General features: G+C 45.0%; 1 protein-coding gene across 10 annotated transcripts in view; it reads left to right on the forward strand.

Annotated features, from left to right (window-relative positions):
- Positions 1-18,971, forward strand: part of LSAMP (limbic system associated membrane protein) — a 1,541,410-nt gene that overhangs the window by 1,407,692 nt on the left and 114,747 nt on the right. For all 10 annotated transcript variants that reach the window (XM_075906335.2, XM_075906328.2, XM_075906364.2 and 7 more), the window contains one exon: positions 10,410-10,544. In XM_075906335.2, coding sequence (XP_075762450.2) covers positions 10,410-10,544 — 135 coding nt within the window. The remainder of the gene's footprint in view (positions 1-10,409; positions 10,545-18,971) is intronic.

Here is an 18,971-nt window from a genome sequence, read left to right on the forward strand (position 1 = left end):
AGAAATACTCCTTTTATTCTCTCATTTCTTCTTGTTGACACATCCTTATGTGTGTGTCCCTGTGCCACACATACTTTTTCTTCAGTGCTCCCACTTGTGGTTTCTTTCGAATACATTTCCTCACTGGTTACTCCATTTTCTCTGCTCTTCAGGAAGTCCTTGAATGGCACTCATTTTCAGAAATGCTGAGAATTCTACTTCAAGTCACTGGGAACAACATGTGCTCAGTACCACTCAAAATCAGGACCTCTAGTTCTTCCCTCTGTTTTTCAAGCTATAAGCTAATATACTAGCCTGCAAGAAACCCTTAGGTTATGAACTGGACGAGTGGGATTATTTAAAAGGGTCTCAACAAAAATATCCCAGTTATGGCTTAAATGAAAAGTTCCCTCTTGACAAGCTGTACGTGGCAAATTTGGAAGTTGCCTTGTTCTTTGAAAGGAAAAGGATTCTAAGAGCAGAGGAGTTAATCACATTGGATCATATTGGGCATGTCCAGATCCCTATCCCATCTCCAGCACAGGCTGGTACCAGAGGAAGATGTCTGACCCCCATATTTGACCTATCTGAGAACTATTGCACCATAGATTTGGGTCAGCAGAGATGCAGACAAAAGAAGCATTCAGGAGTTAATCTTTGTGCACAAATACACCCATAAATATAATCACCGTGCCACACAACAAATTGGCAAATGTTGGAGAAAGAATCATGGCTGAGGGGTAGCTGAACTGTACTCCCACTCTTTAAAACTAGAGCTTTGCAAAGGGTTTACAGAAAGAGCTGAGACAAAATGGAAATCTCATGGCAGCTGGGTTTTGATGTAAACTCAGCATTCAGACCAGCTTAGCTGGAAATAGGGAAGAGCCCACTTCCCCTGTCCGCTTGCTTTATGTGGCGGTGCAGCCCCATAATTCCTTTTCTGGGACACATCACACCAGTTCCATTTGGTCTTCACTGTGCCCTGTATCTTCCCAGAGCTGCACCTTCCACAGCCTTGTTCAGCAGGGAAGAACATGCCTTTAAACGACAAAATGACAATAGAGTGAGTGATTTGTCAAGAATGGGACTACTCAGAGGGAAAGGAGTGTATGAGGCCGAGCGAGAGCAACTGAGCTGACAGACTCGCCAGGGAGTGAAATGGCTGGCTGGGTTGTTATATTTTAATTGCCTTTCGAAGGCCTCGCCATCATGCAACAAACCCCTGGTCCCCAAGCAGTCTCAGATTCTATTACCTTCTCTGCTTAACACCGTTGGTAGCAAACACCAATTGATTTTTTTTCTATTCCTTCTGCGGAAGGCGACCACTGGTTCCCTCCCCTCCTACAAATGTGCATCATTCAGCACTGATAGCCTGACCTACCCTGACCTGCAAGTTTTTAACTTCCTTTTCTAGTGCTGCTCCAAAGGGATCTTTTTCTAGTGCTGCCCTAAGGGACTTCCCAACTTGCCCCTTGTCACACCTTCCCCCCCCCCCCTCACATCCTTTACCACAAGGGCCTTCTACTGCCATGATGATCCTTGGCCATGTCCAGACTCAGGGGTTTTTTCGGGAAAAGTAGCCTTTTCCCGAAAAAACTTCCCCTGCGTCCAGACTCAAGCCGCGTTCTTTCGAAATTATTTCGAAAGAACGCGGCTTTTCTTTCGATGGCGGTAAACCTCATTTCACGAGGAAGAACGCCTTCTTTCGAAAGCTCCTCTTTCGAAGGAAGGCGTTCTTCAATGTAAAGAGGCCGTCTTCGAAAGAGAGCATCCAGACTCGCCGGGTGCTCTCTTTCGAAAAAGCGGATTTCTCTTTCGAAAGATCCGCCTGCAGTCTAGACGCGATCTTTTGAAAGAGGCTCTTTCGAAAGAAGCCTGCAGTCTAGACATAGCCCTTGTGACCAATGAGGGCTCCCACACATCAATCATTCAACCGTGCACACAGATGCCAGCGAAGCCCCGCACGTAGTGAATACTGACTGGCATTATAACAAAGGAATTACTCAGGCCTTCTATCCTTTGGCAGCAGCTAGCAGGGGTAATGCCTGTTGTCCACCTTCCAAAGACCTTTGGAGCACTGCTGGGTGAGTTTGTTACCTGGCTGACACCTCATGGGGCTAACTTATAGAAAATTATATTATCAAGCAATCAGATACAGCTGACACCCTTGTCCTGTCGGAATTCATTGCCAGCTGGTACGCTCCCAGGTTGTACTCGGGCGGGGGGAGGGGGAGGGGAATGGCTGCATAATGCTTCTCCTGGGCATCATGTCATCACAGCTACTCCCAGCGGGGAGTGGGCAAGACATTATGTAATTCAGACAGGGACTGTCACTTTCAGTCAAGAGGGTTCCTCTTCATGCAAAATGTGTGGGGGCATGGAGAGCACCTCTAGAAAGAACTCCAGGCATTCTTACACCTGGGCAAGCCCAGAACATGACTCAGGCAAGGCCAGGAAAGAGCTGTGGGGAGGCGTAACCCCAGCCCAAGCCTGGCAGCTGATTCTGTGGCTGCACAAAAGGAAATGTGATGAATGATAAATTAGGGCATTTTGAACACCCAAGGAAACCATGCCCAAGGGCTTTCCTCCTGGTTCGGCTCATTCATGAAGCGACAGCCAGGCCTGAATCTTCACTGGCATACTGCTAGTCTCTTGTTTTTGTGAAGTACCTACAGACCTAGGGCCACTGGAAGCATGAGGCCAATTTGCACAGTTAGCCATTAGGCACATCAGGGGGTATGGCTATCCTAGCCACCCTAGTTCGAACTAGGGTGGCTAATGTAGTCATTCGAACTTGCAAATGAAGCCTGGGATTTAAATATCCCGAGCTTCATTTGCATGTTGACGGGCACCGCCATTTTTAAATGCCCGGTAGCTCGAACTACCTGCCCACGGCTACACGCGGCACGGGCTAGGTAGTTCGAATTAACATTCTTATTTCGAACTACCATTACTCCTCCTGCAATGGGGAGTAACGGTAGTTCGAATTAGGAGCTTTAGTTCGAACTACCTAGCCCGTGCCGCGTGTAGCCGTGGGCAGGTAGTTCGAGCTACCGGGCATTTAAAAATGGCAGTGCCCGTCAACATGCAAATGAAGCTCAGGATATTTAAATCCCAGGCTTCATTTGCAAGTTCGAATGACTACATTAGCCACCCTACTTCGAACTAGAGTAGCTAGTGTAGCCATACCCAGGATGTGTAAGCTGTGTGATTATTTCCACCGTACATTTGATCCTTCTGTTCCTATCCCTACAGTAGTTGATACTTTGCAGCTCCGTTTACACAAAGGAGCGCTCTCTGCCCATGCACTGTACTGTATCTCTTTGTCACTGTCTCTCTCCACTCCCATCCATCTCACTCACTGTCTCAGCATGTCTCTCTCGTTCTCAGCAAACTGTCTACATTTATTCATTGTCTCTGAACATCTCACTTTCCAAATTTCACTCTTTGTTTACATTTCTTTCTCCCAGCTTCTCTCTATCTCTTCATCTTCCTCTTTCCCCTTTTTGTATTTCTCATAAGAGCATAAGAACGGCCGTACTGGGTCAGACCAACAGTCCATCCAGCCCAGTATCCTGTCTACCGACAGTGGCCAATATCAGATGCCCTCGAGGGAGGGAACACAACAGGTAATCCTCATGTGAACCCTCCCCTGTCTCCCATTTCCAGAGAAACAGAGGCTAGGGACTCCTTTCCTACCCATCCTGGCTAATAGCCATTGATGGACCTAGCCTCCACAAATCTATCTAGCTCTTTTTTGAACCCTGTTAAAGTCCTAATCTTTACCACATCCTCTGGCAAGGAGTTCCACAGGTTGATTGTGCACTGAGTGAATAAAAACTTCCTTTTGTTTGTTTTAAACCTGCTGCCTATTAATATCATTTGCTGACCCCTAGTTCTTATATTGTGGGAATAAGTAAATAACTTTTCCTTATTCACTTTTTCTACACCAGTCTCCTTTGCTCTCCTCTCTCTTTCACTCTTATTCTCCCAGTTGCCTCACATTCCCTACCTCCCATGCCATAGTAACATTCTATCTTCCCTCTTCTCCGTAGCAATGCAGCACAGGCTGTCCTTTTACTCATATACCATCTGCTACTCTCCACTGATCTCTTTGCCGACAAGTCTCTTCAGCTAGGAAACAGATAAAAATGCCAACCTCAGAGGAATCTGCAGTGGGTGAGGAGGCAAAGGCTGATAAACAAAAGCTTCAAAGTTTCAAATAAAAAAAATTCCCAGCTGGAGGTAAAACAAGAAAATGATGTCAAAGGCTCCCTTAGCTATTTTTGTTTTTCAGAAGTATGTTCCTGGGGAATGTAAGGTGCAGAGGGGGGAAGGGAGCCGGATGAGTGAGACCTCAGACAATAAATGAAAAGTGCAGAGAGAACAGAAACCTCAATTCAGCATTGGAAGTTGCCACGAAAATCTTCAAATGGCATCTTTTGATGTGAAATCTTTTTATCCCCCTTCTTCCCTCCCTCCCCCCCTGCATCTTGTTTTAGGTAAAAGGTGCCCAACATCATCCTAGAGCCCCTTCTGCTCTCCCTGCCTCTCAACTACAAAAGGGGTTTGAAGAAAATAAACAAAGCAGCAGGGTTCCTGTAATGTTTTTCCATACACAAAATACAAACAGATACTTTCTGCAAGAACTAACTTTATTTTAGTTTACAAACACAATAAAACAAAAGAACAAAAGGCAGGTCTGGGGGAGAGAGAGCACAGTGTATGTGCCTGCTCTTGTACAGGCTGCACTAAACAGATCACAAAATGGCTGATGTGTCTTTGGAAATGTGAGGGTCCAATACCTGGTAAACCAAGGCATGCCTGTTACAGTACACAGCTAAACATGTGTGTTGTATGAACACTAATACCAGGGAAGCCCTGACTGTAGTGAATACAGGTTGGACCTCCCTGGTCTGGCTCCCTCAGGACCTGACCAGTCCGGGATGAGGGAGTGTTCTGGACCAGGGAAGGCATGGGGGTGGGGGTCGCCAGTCTATGTGCTCGGCTCCTCTTCACAACTACTTGCCACTGCTGCCCTGGCCCCCAGGCTGTGTAGCCCTGTGGACTCTGCAGCCCTGCAAACTCTGGCAGCCCCAGGAGATCCCCTGGCAGCCCAGTGGGAGCTTGCAGCCCTCCGCCTTCCTGGCCCTGCCAGCTGCAGGCTTGGCCACCTCCCCACCCCTTCTCCCATGAGATCAGGCACCCCTGCTGGCTTCCCAGCCTGGCCAGCTCCACTGCCCCACCAGCCCTACTGGTTGGCTTTGCTCTCTGCTGTTGGCAACCTATGTGCAGGGGCTCTCTAGTCCAGCAACATCCATGGTTCTTGCAGACCATGGATGTTGCTAGACCAGAGAATCACGGACCACAGAGGTTCAACCTGTATTGACTGGCATCATAACGAAGGAATTACTCAGGCCTTCCATGCTTTGGCAGCAGCTAGAGGGGGGGAAGCCTGTTGTCCACCCTCCAAAGACATTTGGAGCACAGTTTGGTGAGTTTGTTGCCTGGCTTACAACATCATGGATCTACCTCAGGGCAGAGTTTGAAATAATGTGAGCATCCACACAGCAAACCCATCATTTCAAAATTATTTTGAAATAATGGGCTTGTTATTTTGAAATAATAACCCCCCATTCTATGAGTATGCCTGTGTCAAAATACGGTTAGTGTGGATGCTGTTATTTTAAAATAACTACTCCCCAGAGTCATTCAAAATAATTACTCCCAGGTGCTTTCTGGGGCTGAAGTCAAGGTAGCGCATCCACATTTAGGGAAGCTACCTTGGACTAATTTTGAGGCTTCGCTGTAGTGTGGACGTGCTATTTCGAAATAATTATTTTGAAATAAGTTATTTTGAAATAACCAGATAGTGTAGACACAGCTTCACAGAATATTGTTAGATAAGCAAGCACACTGAGTTCAGTCAGATATGGATGTTGTGTGAATACTCTGTGTATACCTAGATTTTGTGTGTGTGAGTGTGTGTTTGAGAGAGAGATAGTGAGTCTGTGAAACAACTGGTAAAGTGTGTGGAAATGAGAAGCTTTTAGTATGCGTAAGTAAGATATGTGCATGACTACACTGGTTAAACCTTCACATCCCTATTCGATTTGTGTACTCTCACAAGTGTGGTGATGCGGTCTGTAAGCAGACTGTTGTTGTGTAGCTGGGGTGCTGAAGCAGGTGCAACTTGGAAGCCAGAAGGGAGCACACATGGCTAAGGCGAGGGCACTTTCAAAGACTTCCATGTTCACACATCAAAGCAGAATCTACCCACAGAGAAGGGCCTCCACCAGCTCCCAGCTACTCCAGGCACCTGGCACTCTCCAATTCTTTCCACCTTGGTTTGATTGTTATGCCTGCCAGCTCACCCCTACCCCCGCCTCTCTCTCACACCAGTCTGCATGATAGGAAGCGTTGCCTGAAGCTGGCCAGCAGAAGTGGCTGCTGTTCCATGTTTATGAGGACAGATTATAAGTGCAACAACATAGGCACAGCTTGGCTTAGCCTATGGAGGCTGTGGGAACCTACCAGTTACCTCTCAATTTCTGACGTGGCTAATAATCCCCAAGGGGAGAAGAGTTGCTTAGGATCAGACAAAGGGATAGAACTAGGGCTCCTGGGATGAAAGGACTGAACGTTGTTTGTCTTTGGAATAGCCTCGCCGAGGGAAGTGGTGGCAATCCCATCACTGGGCACATTTAATCCTGAACCGGTGTGAGACGGGTGAGTTGTACCATTAACTTTAACAAGGTCAAGATTTCACCCCTGGGAGAATACACTGTAGGGAAACATCCCGTCCTAATGAGAGTGGACTTGATGCCTGTCAGATGCTGGCATTTCCACCGTTCTCTTAACACAGCATGCATGTTGCCAACCCACGCCTCTGGATAGCATCCGCACTTACCCCCTTCCGCTACTTTTAACATCAATTGTAACAATCCTAAACTTCCTGCCAGTGCTTTCTCCTCAGCGTGACTCTTTCTAGATTTTCTCCCTTTCACTGACATCAGTTGCTTCTGCCTCGGAGAGAGACTCTCCAACAACTTTGATAGGTTGGAATTAAGAGGATGGCTTCTCCCTGTCAGGCAGCCAAGGTCGCTGTGTGCAAGAGACCAGAACCTGACATCCTCTTATGGTGCTGGGCTGTGTCTTGCTATCTCTCATTCCAGTGATATGACATGGCACTTTACAGAAATGCTCTTTTTAAAAAGGTTCTGCCCTGGTAGGCATTTCAGTTTACGCCGTTCAGAGTAATTAAGTTTAAGGAAGAAAACATGGCCACTCATAGATGAAACTGACAGAGAGGGAGAAGGCACTGATAGAACTGGCAAAACTTAGCAAGGAGTGCCCATAAAATATTCCCCCCAAGGAGTGTGTGAAACCCATCCCCCAGACATGTGTGTGCTATAGGAAGACAGAATGAAGGGCCAGGTAGATTTTCATCTCCACTTTGCTGGAAAGGATTATGTGTTGTTCCTGAAAGCTCTCCTGAGCTTGTTGATGGCTCTTTGTTCCTTCTGGATGTGTGTGTGTGTGTGTGTGTGTGTGTGTGTGTGTGTGTGTGTGTGTGTGTGTGTGTGTGTGTGATGGCTCTTTGTTCCTTCTGGGTGTGTGTGTGTGTGTGTGTGCGCGTGTGTGTGATGGCTCATTGTTCCTTCTGGATGTGTGTGTGTGTGTTACAGAGAGAAAAATTGTGAGGAACCGTTTCATTCTTTGGGAAACCTAGCAAAATATTTTCTTTCAGAATATTTTTCAGAGCCCCACATCTATGTGGTGACCAGCAGGTAGGTTTAGCAGCACCCAAAAAGGCAGCATCTTTCAGAGGCTAGGAAAACATCCCCACAACCATCCCTTTGGTTTGGTGGCAGCCTTTGATAAGCACCTCCTCAGCATCCCCTCCAGCACCTTGGATAAAAAATGGGCCCAGCCCATTAAGCCAACAAGATGACAGCAAAGCAACTGTGCCCTGGCAAATTATTTTTTAATTATTGGTTTATTAAGATTTGCTGGGGTAGCAGATTAATGTTCCTGCTCAGCACCTAATAGTCGGGACCTGCCAGCACTGTGATAAATGAAGTGCATTTTGATTCTAGATGGGATTTTCAGACACCCTTTAGCATTGGCCTAACACTGCTGCGATTGAAGGCAGAGGTAAAGTTCCCATTCAGGTCAATGAGAGCAGACTTAGGTCAATGGCGACCACTTGTGAAAATTCCACCCGCAGGGCCTTGCCACTGGAATGCTATTCCTAACTTCTTCACCTGTGCACTGTTGGGAATGGTGAGCAGGGGGGCTGACAGACTTGCTGGGCCCTGAGGTAAGATGGGGGCGGTGGTGCTGGGTGTTGGAAGGGGTGGGGCCTCAGGTAGAGGGAGCAGGGTTGCAACAGCCAGCATTCGGTGCCCCTCTGCAAGTCCTCAGAAGCCACAGCAGCAGCCCTGAGCCTTGGACAACTGCCTCTTCCCCACCCTGCCATCAGTGGGCCTGATGATGAGCAGAGTCCCAATGACTCCTGCAGTGCGGTAGGGTGGATTGCATTCCCTCTTTACCTAATGGTGTACACTGCCCTGCAAAAAAGCAGGGCATCTTGCAAGCGCTAGCCCTTTCTGCATCCATGCTAGTAAGTCCTGAAAATGAAATGCAGACCTACACCAGAGCAGATAATGGTTTAGGACACAGTGGTTAAGTTCGAATTTATCAGAAACCTGGAAGCATTTGGATCTAGGTTTTGGGTCTTCTGTCTCTCAATAAAAGAAGAAAACTTACCTGCTTTCAAAGAGTCCCTTCATCATATGTGGAGTGGCAGTGCCTCTTTTAATACTGAGTTGCCATGTCTGGGGACTATTTTACCCATTGGGGGATTCTGATGGCTGCAGGAAAACCAAGTAATAAGAGTGGTAGTGCAAGGGACAGAGGCCTGAGCAGAGATGTATGGGTCCCCAAAGCTGTATCCTTGATATAAAACAAACAATCTGGCTGGTGCCCTGTACTCACCCTCCAACATGCATGGCTAATCTGATCAGGCTACGTCACTTTGGCTAATGTGTCATGGGAAACATATGCCTGTCCATTGGGATGGTTCTGCCACTCTAGGGAATATCACTGGAACTAGAGCCCCTGAGCATGAGGCTACTCCTGCCATGCAAGACTTTGTGAGCCAGGGACTAATGACCAGTCCACACAGACCGTATTTGAAACACACCTAGGAAGTCAGGCACGGATGTTTAAAAGAGCTGCCCGCTGACAGATGGTGTCAGGCTCTGAAAAGACCTCACATCCATTTCAGACACTTCAATGAAAAGGCCAGATATTCAAAAGGTCGCATCCCTCGTTGATAACAACGTCTTCTGGGCACTGAGCTCGTCTGAAAATCTCACCCATAAGATTTAGAAGCGAGATTAGATATGGGGAGGTTGCCTTGGGTTAGTTTGCCTGTGCTACCCACTTTGCAAAGACTACTACAGCCATGCTCCAAAGCAGGGTTAGCACCCTGTTAAGATAGAAAACATGCTCCCACCATGGTTCTACCCAACGGTGTGAATAATCCTTCTAGGGAGAGGCCCGGATTGATTTACAGAGAGATGGTGTAACTATGCCAATCCTAATACCTAACACTTCTATTGCACCTTTCAGGCAAGGCTCTCAATGTTCTTTCTAGGAGTTCACCTCACAACCCTTTTTTGGGGGAGGAGGTATTAGCCACAGTTTACAACTGGAGAAACTGAGGAATGGAGTAGTGAACTGACTCACTCAAGGTCACACAGTGACCACAATGGCAGGGCCACAGACAGAGCTCAGATATCCTGACTCCCAGTCCCCAGTTCTAACTCCATGCTCCCTCTCTAACTCAGGTTTGAAAGCAGTTTTTTGAACATAGTTAAAAAGAAGTCAGATAATATATACACAGGAGTGCTAGGGTTTGCAGTGAGTATTGGTCCCTGGGGATCAATTTTACTTTCCAACAGTCCATACTTCTCAATGTGGAGGTGTTTCCAGGACACTTTGTCTTGTCAATGTCAGTTTGGGTTGGAAGTTTGCATTTTCAGAGACCGAAAACACCACCACCACAGGTAAAATATGTCCCAGTGTATGGTGGTCATAACTACCACAAAGCCAATTATAATCAATCTGACCAGTCCTGGTAGTGAAATAAATTGTTAACCCAATTCTGTCTCTGCAAGTTGGTGATTTTGCTTCCATGAATGTAATGGATTCTGGCCACAAGACTCAGTTTGGGCCAGAACCTCCTTTTGGTTCTCCAGAATCTATGCTGCTGTTCTTGCTGGCATAGCCTCAAAGTAGCTCCCACCTGCCATGGTGTCATGAATACTTGTGCCATGATCATTCACATGTAACAACCAAAGAGAGGGCCATTCAATGCACACCACCTAACAAGAGCCTGCTGTGTCCTTTTCTCCTCCTAGGCAGAGAATTTGAAGGCGAGGAAGAGTACCTGGAAATCCTAGGGATCACTCGAGAGCAATCGGGCAAGTACGAGTGCAAAGCCGCCAACGAGGTTTCCTCGGCAGACATCAAGCAAGTCCGGGTCACTGTGAACTGTGAGTACATTAGAAACAGACAGGGGTGAGCTTCCATACTATAGTGATGGCAGGAAAAGGAGAAAATCCTGGCATCTTCATGGCCAGGGCTCTATTTCTTTGCAAAGGAAACATGTGGAACTCCTTGCCACAGGAGGCTGTGAAGGCTAGAACTATAACAGAGTTTAAAGAGAAGTTAGATAAATTCATGGAGGTTGGGTTCATGGAGTGGTATTAGCCAGGGGGTAGGAACGGTGTCCCTGGCCTCTGTTTGTGGAAGGCTGGAGATGGATGGCACGAGACAAATCGCTTGGTCATTGTCTTCGGTCCATCCCCTCCGGGGTACCTGGTGTTGGCCGCTGTTGGCAGACAGGCTACTTGGCTAGATGGACCTTTGGTCTGATCCAGTACGGCCGTTCTTATGTTCTAAGCTCAGGGCTCAGGGTCGGGGGTCTCACTGGACCAACTTGATTTTCATGCAAACCTGCTCCTGGGTTCGCATGTGGCCTTTGGTGGCCAGGCTGGCAGCTATCCTGCCCTAGACGGCCGCATTCCTGTGCCTAGTGCAGAATCAAAATAGGGGCAGTGGTCTAGGTCTGCCCCTGGTTGAGAGCTAACCCCTCTGGCCCTGGCATGAGATAAGAGGGAAGGTTTTTTTCATGGATAAGAAATTGGTAAAAGAATGGAAACAATGGATAGGAATAAATGGGTAATTTTTCATAATGTAGACAGGTAAATAGTAAACTCCCCCAAGGCTATCTATTAGGACTACTGCTATTCAACATATTCATGCATTATTTGGAAAAGGAGGTAAACAGTAAAGTGGCAAAGATTGCAGATAACACAAAATTACTAAACATAGCTAAGATCAAAACTGACTGCAAAGAGTTACAAAGGGATTTCACAAAACTGGGTGACTGGGCAACAAAATGGCAGATGAAACTCAGTGCTCATAAACGCAAATAATGCTCAATGGAAAACATAATGCCAACTATACATACAAAATGATGTGGGCTAAATTAGCTGTTACCACTCAAGAAAGATCTTGGAGTCATTGTGGCTAGTTCTCTGAAAAATCTGCTCAATATGCAGTGGCAGTCAAAAAGAGCTAACAATATTAGGAACCATGAGTAGTCCTGTAGCACCTTAGAGACTAACAAAAACATATATGTTGTATCATGAGTTTTGTGGGCAAAATCCACCTCCTCAGATGAGTGAGGAAATGGGGTTGGCCCATGAAAGCTAATTTTATTTATATATATATATATATATATATGTTAGTCTCTAAATTGCTACAGGACTATTTGTTGATGCTTTAAAGTTATAGACCAACATGGCTACCCCTCTGAGAATGTTTGGAACCATTAGGAAAGGGTTAGATAATTAGAAAATACCATAATGTCACTATATAACTCCATGGTATGCCCAAACCTTGAATAGTGCATGCAGTTCTGATTGCCCCATCTCAAAATGATATATTATAAAGAAAAAGTAAAGAAAAGGGCAACAAAAGCGATGAGGGATGTGGAACAGCTTCCATGTGAGGAGCGATTAAAAATACTAGGACTGTTCAGCTTAGAAAAGAGATAAATAAGGGGGGACATGATAAAGGTCTATAAAATCATGAATGGTGTGGAGAAAGTAACAAGAAAGCATTCCCCCTTTTCATAATACAAGTACTACCAGTTACCTAATGAAATTAATAGGCAAAGAGTCAACCTGTGATGTTAGTTGCCAGAGTCTGTGAAAGCCAAAAGTATACTTCGCTTCAAAAAACAATTAAATAAGTTCATGGCGGACAGGGCCATCAATGGCTATAATCAAATGTGGTCAGGGATACAACCCCTACCTCTTCTAGTACAAGTAAATGAATGAAAAGTTGCTATCTGTGTCCTACTATGATGGGATCAGGCACCATCTGTCCATTTAAACACTGCAATGGAAAATGCATTCACACATTTACTCCAGGTTTAGTTTCTTACTTTGTGTCAAGTTCACCAAGCATCAGCTACCAGAACAGAGTAGGTGGCAGTAGAGTCTCAAAGGGTATATCTACACAGCAGCGTTTTTCCTATTAACCTACGTTATTGTGAAATAGCAAAGTGCACGGCTATACTACAAGCCATTATTTCGAAGTAATGTCGAGCTGGAGGACTTCTTACTCCGACTCCTGTAACCCTCATTTCATGAGGAATAAGGGAAGTCAAACGAAGAGTGTTCTTCCTACAACTTCCTGCTGTGTAGACAGCGCCAAAAGCCATGCTTAGTTATTTCGACTTCAGCGACTCACTTGACGTAGCTGAAGTTGCGTATCTTAATTCAACTTTAGTCCTGCTGTGTAAACATACCCAAATAGACCCTGGCTCCCAGCATAGCTGGAATTCCCAGTCACAAGTTCTCCCCAGTCTCTTCCTGTTCACAGCAGAGATCTGTGTGTCAGGCTCTGGTGGGATCTCTGCCAAGTATGGCATTCAGCTCATTATAAAGTAAGAGGTTTGTGGCTTAGCACCAAATAATTTGTTGCACTCTAGCCTTCTGGTATGCCTGCCACAGTTCCTTTATTTTTGTTATTCTTCCCCAGCTCATCTGAAGAGGTGGGTTTTGCCCATGAAAGCTCATGATATATGAGAGAGAGAGAGAATGTGTTCGTCTCTATGACTATGTCTACTCTACACACTTATTTCAAAATAACTCACGTTATTGCGTCTACACAGCAATCCTGTTATTTCTTCCTTTGACATCCTGCTGTATAGACAGCATGAAAAAACGACTTCAACTTCAGCTATGCAGTTAACGTAGATGAAGTTGCATAGCTTAATTTGATTTTAGCCCGCCGTGTAGACGTACCCTTTGGTGACACAGGACGTGCATTGTTTTTAAAGTTACAAACTAACACTGCTATCCTTTGAAACCATTCCTTTGCTTTCACATGACATTGCTACTGGTCCCTGCCAGATCCCTTTCGCTGGATCCCCTGTGCAAACTGCTCATAGATGTCCATGTTTCTACAATTGATCTGTAGTTGTACCTAGACAGCCTTTTTTCCCTCAGCCCCAATAATCTAGTACTTCCCATATACTCCCAGTAGAAGTGCATGTGGTGCTTGTAGCTGCATAGGTTCTACAGCCAGAAGGACCATTGTGATCATCTAGTCTGTCCTGCTGCGTAATACAAGCCATAGAACTTCCTCAGAATAATCCGAAGAGCCTTAATTTAAACATAGGCTGTGATAATTCTTGGTAAATTGTTTCTGTGGATAATTATGCTCACCATTACAAATGCACACCTTATTTCAGTCTGAGTTCGGTCCATTCTAGCTTCAGCTTCCAGCCACCGGATCATGTTTATACCCTTCTCTGCTAGATTAAAGGTCCCATTATTAAATATTTGTTCCCCATGTAGGTACTTATAAATGGTAATTTAGACACTCTGTTCCTACTCAAGATTCCCTTGTTTATGCATCCAAGGATCACATTCACTTTTTCAGTCACAGGGTCATACTGGGAACTCTTGTTCAGCCACCATTGTCCCCAAATCGTTTTCAGATTCATGGCCTCCCAGGACAGAGTCTCTCATCTTATACCTGTGGCCTACATTCTTTGTTCCAAGAGATGAACTTATACATTAGCTGTATTAAAGTACCTTTTTTTTTGCATAAATACATTTTACTAAGCAATCCAGATCACTCTGAATAAGTAGCTTTGTTTTCTTTATTATTTAGCACTCCTCCTTTTTTTGTCAACTGCAAACTTTATCCATTGACCTGTTGTTGATTTGCATTAATTACATTACCCTCCTTTAAGTTCTTTATTAATCAAGTTCCATATCAATCACTCCATTGTCTTGCCTGGAATCAATGCCAGGCTGACAAGTCTATAATTACCCAGGTCATCTAGTTTACTCTTTTTAAAGACTGCACAACATTAGCTTTCATATAGTCTTCTGGAACTTCTCCAGTGTTCCAAGACTTCCTGAAAATCAAAGTGGGTGGTTGTGCATATCAAGGGAGAGCTGTTAGACTGGTTCCTCAGGAAAAAGCATTTCAAAAATATGAAAAGATTCTAAAGAAAGGAGTGGCTGCCTATCTCTATAGCTCCTGGAGTTCACAACTGAAACCAGAGCAGTTAGTGTTGGGCATTGTGGGACTGCTGCTGGAGGACTGGTACAGTCCTCATCAGTCATTCAGTGTCTACACTTGCACTGCATTGACCACAGTAGATCATCAGTGGCCTCATGGGAAGGTGGTGTCACTGCATTCCCATAACAAGCAAAGGCGCCATTTTGGGCACGTGCAGGGGGAGGGGGCACCATCCCTGCACTCCAGGACGCAGCTTGCCTTTCATCCCGTTCCCTGGACACTAAGGGAGTGAGGGGAAAGTACTTGCATTCCATACATGCCTCTCACACCTGGCTGGTGAGCTCCCTTCAGCCCATATAGGCTTAATATTCCTTAATATTCTGGAAAAATGAACTTTCCCAAGCCATCCAGGAAGCAGCCTCGCTGATTCACTACAGCCTGCATAAACAGAGAGTAGTAGGAAAGGACTAAGGGTGTTGCCTGAACAGGATGGGTAAGGCACGAAGTGGGGGTGGGGAAAAGGCAGGGATGAAGCATTGGAAAGGCATAAGTATATGTGATATTTAATAATCGCTTTCTCTCCGTGCCCATATCTGCAGGCAAATGCATGTGACATTATGTGTTCTTATCTTTTGTTATTGTCCTGTGCTTGCCATCTCCACTTCTGGTTTCTAAAATGTGGTGCCCTTTTCTATTAAATAGCATCAGTCCTAATGAGATTACCACCTAAAGACTCACTCTCCATACATGCAGAAAACATTTACGCTTCCATTGTGTGAGAGATCAAAGCAGCAGGGGTTGCAGATTTTTCCCCATATCAAAGCTTCGGGGCTCCATAATATTACCATAAACAGAAGCAGTCTGACTTTGCTCCTTATTCATTTTCACACAACATCAAGGCAGCTGTCAGTTTTAGAGGGAGGTTTCTCATGAGAATCTGCTCTTAAATGATGGCCAAACCTCCAAAAGCTCACCGGGATTATTTGGATAATAATTCAAAAGCAGAGATGCTTATCCACAACTCTTGGGTCACGCCAGAAACCCCCCCAGAAGAGAGATTATTGCAGAAATGTTTATTTCATCTGAGGTTGGAAAAACCATGGGAAGAAGCCTCCTCACAAGCTGCTAACTGTCCTTTGCCCCTACAGAACCTGAAATAGCAGGGAGCAAGGGCAATTCAAGCCATCACCAAAAGGAAAAACATTCTTTGAACCTCAAAACATTCTCTTATTTGTTTCCTCTTTTGGATTGACGTTTCAGGTCAGTTCTTATTTGATATAAGGATGGGCTTGAATCAAAATCTTCAGATCTAACTGCCTCCTAACTTTGAATCCAAATCCGGTACAGCTGACCCCATGGGTGAGGGGGAGCCAAACGAAAGCCCAGGGTGTAAACACCCTTGCTACGTCTAGACTGGCATGATTTTCCGCAAATGCTTTTAACGGAAAAGTTTTTCCGTTAAAAGCATTTGCGGAAAAGAGCATCTAGATTGTCACGGACACTTTTCCGCAAAAGCACTTTTTGCGGAAAAGCGTCCGTGCCAATCTAGACACGGTTTTGCACAAGAAAGCGCCGATCGCCATTTTCACCATCGGGGCTTTTTTGTGCAAAACAGTTTTTAGCTGTCTACACTGGCCCTCTTGCGCAAAAACATTTCTGGAAAAGGGCTTTTGCCCGAATGGGAACGTCAAAGCATTTGCGCAAGAAGCACTGATTTTGGACAGTAGAACGTCAGTGCTTTTGCACAAAATCAAGCGGCCAGTGTAGACAGCTGGCAAGTTTTTGCACAAAAGCAGATGCTTTTGTGGAAAAACTTGCCAGTCTAGACGTAGCCCCTCAGACTTATGGGAAGGTTAGATGTGCATTCTGCTTTTGTCACACAAGCCCGTCATGAATTTACCTGAACCAATTGGCAATTCCTAGTCAGTATTATTCAGGATAAAATTCTCTTTCCCAATCCATGTTATGGATCTACTATTTATTTTGCACACAGAATACTGTGCTCACATACATGACAGTGCTGGACTCCTTGAAGATAAACTTAAAAAACAACAAATGGTCGGGTAGCACTTTATAGACTAACAAAACATGTAGATAGTATCATGAGCTTTCGTGGGCACAACCCACTTCTTCAGATGACCGGAGTCTTCAGATGACTGGAAAACTGCGGTCATCTGAAAAAGTGGGCCGTGTTCATGAAAGCTCATGATACTATCTACATTTTTGTTAGTCTATAAAGTGCTACCAGACCATTTGTTGTTTTTTTTAAGTTTATCCTGTACAGACTAACTTGGCTACCCCCCGAAACTCCTTGAAGATAGAAAGACTTGCTTTTGAAACTCTTAGAAGTTGAATGGGATGAGTACAATGTTCAATAGCTGCCTTCAATACCAGGGAGAGAGTTGTAGTACAGGCTGATAAGAATTTTGTTCTTGGGGGTTATATTTCTTGTAAAGGTTTTATTTTAAGGCAAATGCTACTTGCAGTAATAGTACCTAGTGATCTAAGTCTGAAGTACTGGCAGGCCGGTCTTCTGTCCTCAGTTCAGGAGAGCAACTAGGATCTGCTGAGTTGTCTATACTTTCCACCTAAGGGTTCAATCTGCATCATGCTCTACTCTGTGCTGATAAGGCCTCAATTGGAGTACTGTGTACAGTTCTGGGCACCACATTTCAAGAAAGATGTGGAGAAATTGGAGAAGGTCCAGAGAGCAGCAACAAAAATGATTAAAGGTCTAGAGAACATGAGCTATGAGAGAAAACTGAAAGAATTGGGCTTATTTAGTTTAGAAAGGAGAAGACTGAGAAGAGACATGATAGCACTGTTCAAGTATCTAAAAGGGTGAAAAAAGGAGGAGGGAGCAAATTGTCCTCCTTAACCTCTGAAGATAGAACAAGAAGTGATGGGCTTAAATTGCAGCAAGGGAGGTTTAGGTTGGACATTAGGAAAAACATCCTAACTTTCAGGGTGGAATAAATTGCCGAGGGGGGTTGTGGAATCTCCATCACTGGAGATATTTAAGAGCAGGTTAGATAGACATCTATGAGGGATGGTCTAGATGGTGCTTGGTCCTGCCGTGAGGGCAGGGGACTGGACTTGATGACCTCTCGAGGTCCCTTCCAGTTCTAGTGTTCTAATTCTATGCTGGAGGAAGGATATCTTTCTTAGCCATAGGAGGAGCTATGGCAAATCCATGTGCTGTGGAGTACAGATAGTCATAATATAGTCTAGAAATCATACACAAACATCTGGAGAGTCAGGATAAGAATCCTTGTTCCTAAACTGCAGAAACATTGCCCTCTTTCACATGAGCTAAAAGAGAGCTGGTACTAGCAGTGAAGCCTATAGTCTCTCTGTGAACTCAGTCACTGAAGGACAGCATTGTTCACTCATTGGTGCCCAGAAAGTTCAGTACATTACAGAACGCTATTTAACAGTCCCCTAGTATCCCTCTTGTAGCTGTTTTCTAAACTTGCTGCTCTTTTTTCTCTTGGCCATTGGTCCCACAATGAGCTTACAGTTCTGGTGCCGCTGAGCCATAACATTCATTTTTGTGCAACACCTAGGTGTACACATAGTCCGTAAAGTGCATTAAGCCTTGACTTTGCTTTTCACTAACCCTTTCCATCTGCAGATCTCAAAGCACTTTGTAGATATGAATGAATTATATCTCACATAATGATACCCCCTCTGAAGAGGTTCGTTATAATTATCTCCGTTTTACAGATATGGAAATTGAGGCACAGAGAAGGGAATAGCTGGGAGCAGAAGCCAGAAAAGAACCCACTCATCTGAATTCTCTATATGCGCATTTAACAAATACAGGGCAATTGCTTGTACAGTATAATCGAATCAGGTCTAATCTAAGGACCTCTTCAGGATACACTCAGGTCCCCACATCTTTTCTCATGATTGTGTCTTAGTGAGGAGACTACCCTTTGTTCAGTGACCAGGACTACTTGGCTCATTATTCCTTAGCTGGAAACATGGCAAATCAGGATTAGAAGCAAAGGAATGAGCTGCCAACATGCCTGAAATGGTTTTTCTTGAAGAGCTGTTGAGCATGGCTCATATGAAGAATGCTGAAAGGGAGGGATACAGCTCTTTGGCAGAGAACAAGAGTACTGAACATTTAGAGCCGCAACTAACCTAGTAGTATGGCTTTCGGGTCCATGGAAAGGTATTTGTTCATTTCATGACTCATCTCGTGCCCTGTGTCCAATGGAGTGGAAGTGGGTTTTTTTCACTGTATGTTGCAGAGAGATATGCTGCTGGAGCAGAAAAATCCAAGCAGGATGTTTAGGAAAAAACCCTCCCTTAATGGATCCTCCGCCACCCCAGTAAATTATTCAAGTGAACCCCACAACTTT

Source organism: Pelodiscus sinensis, chromosome 1 (genome assembly GCF_052426305.1).
Source record: "Pelodiscus sinensis isolate ZL-2025 chromosome 1, ASM5242630v1, whole genome shotgun sequence".
Lineage (NCBI taxonomy): Eukaryota > Metazoa > Chordata > Testudines > Trionychidae > Pelodiscus > Pelodiscus sinensis.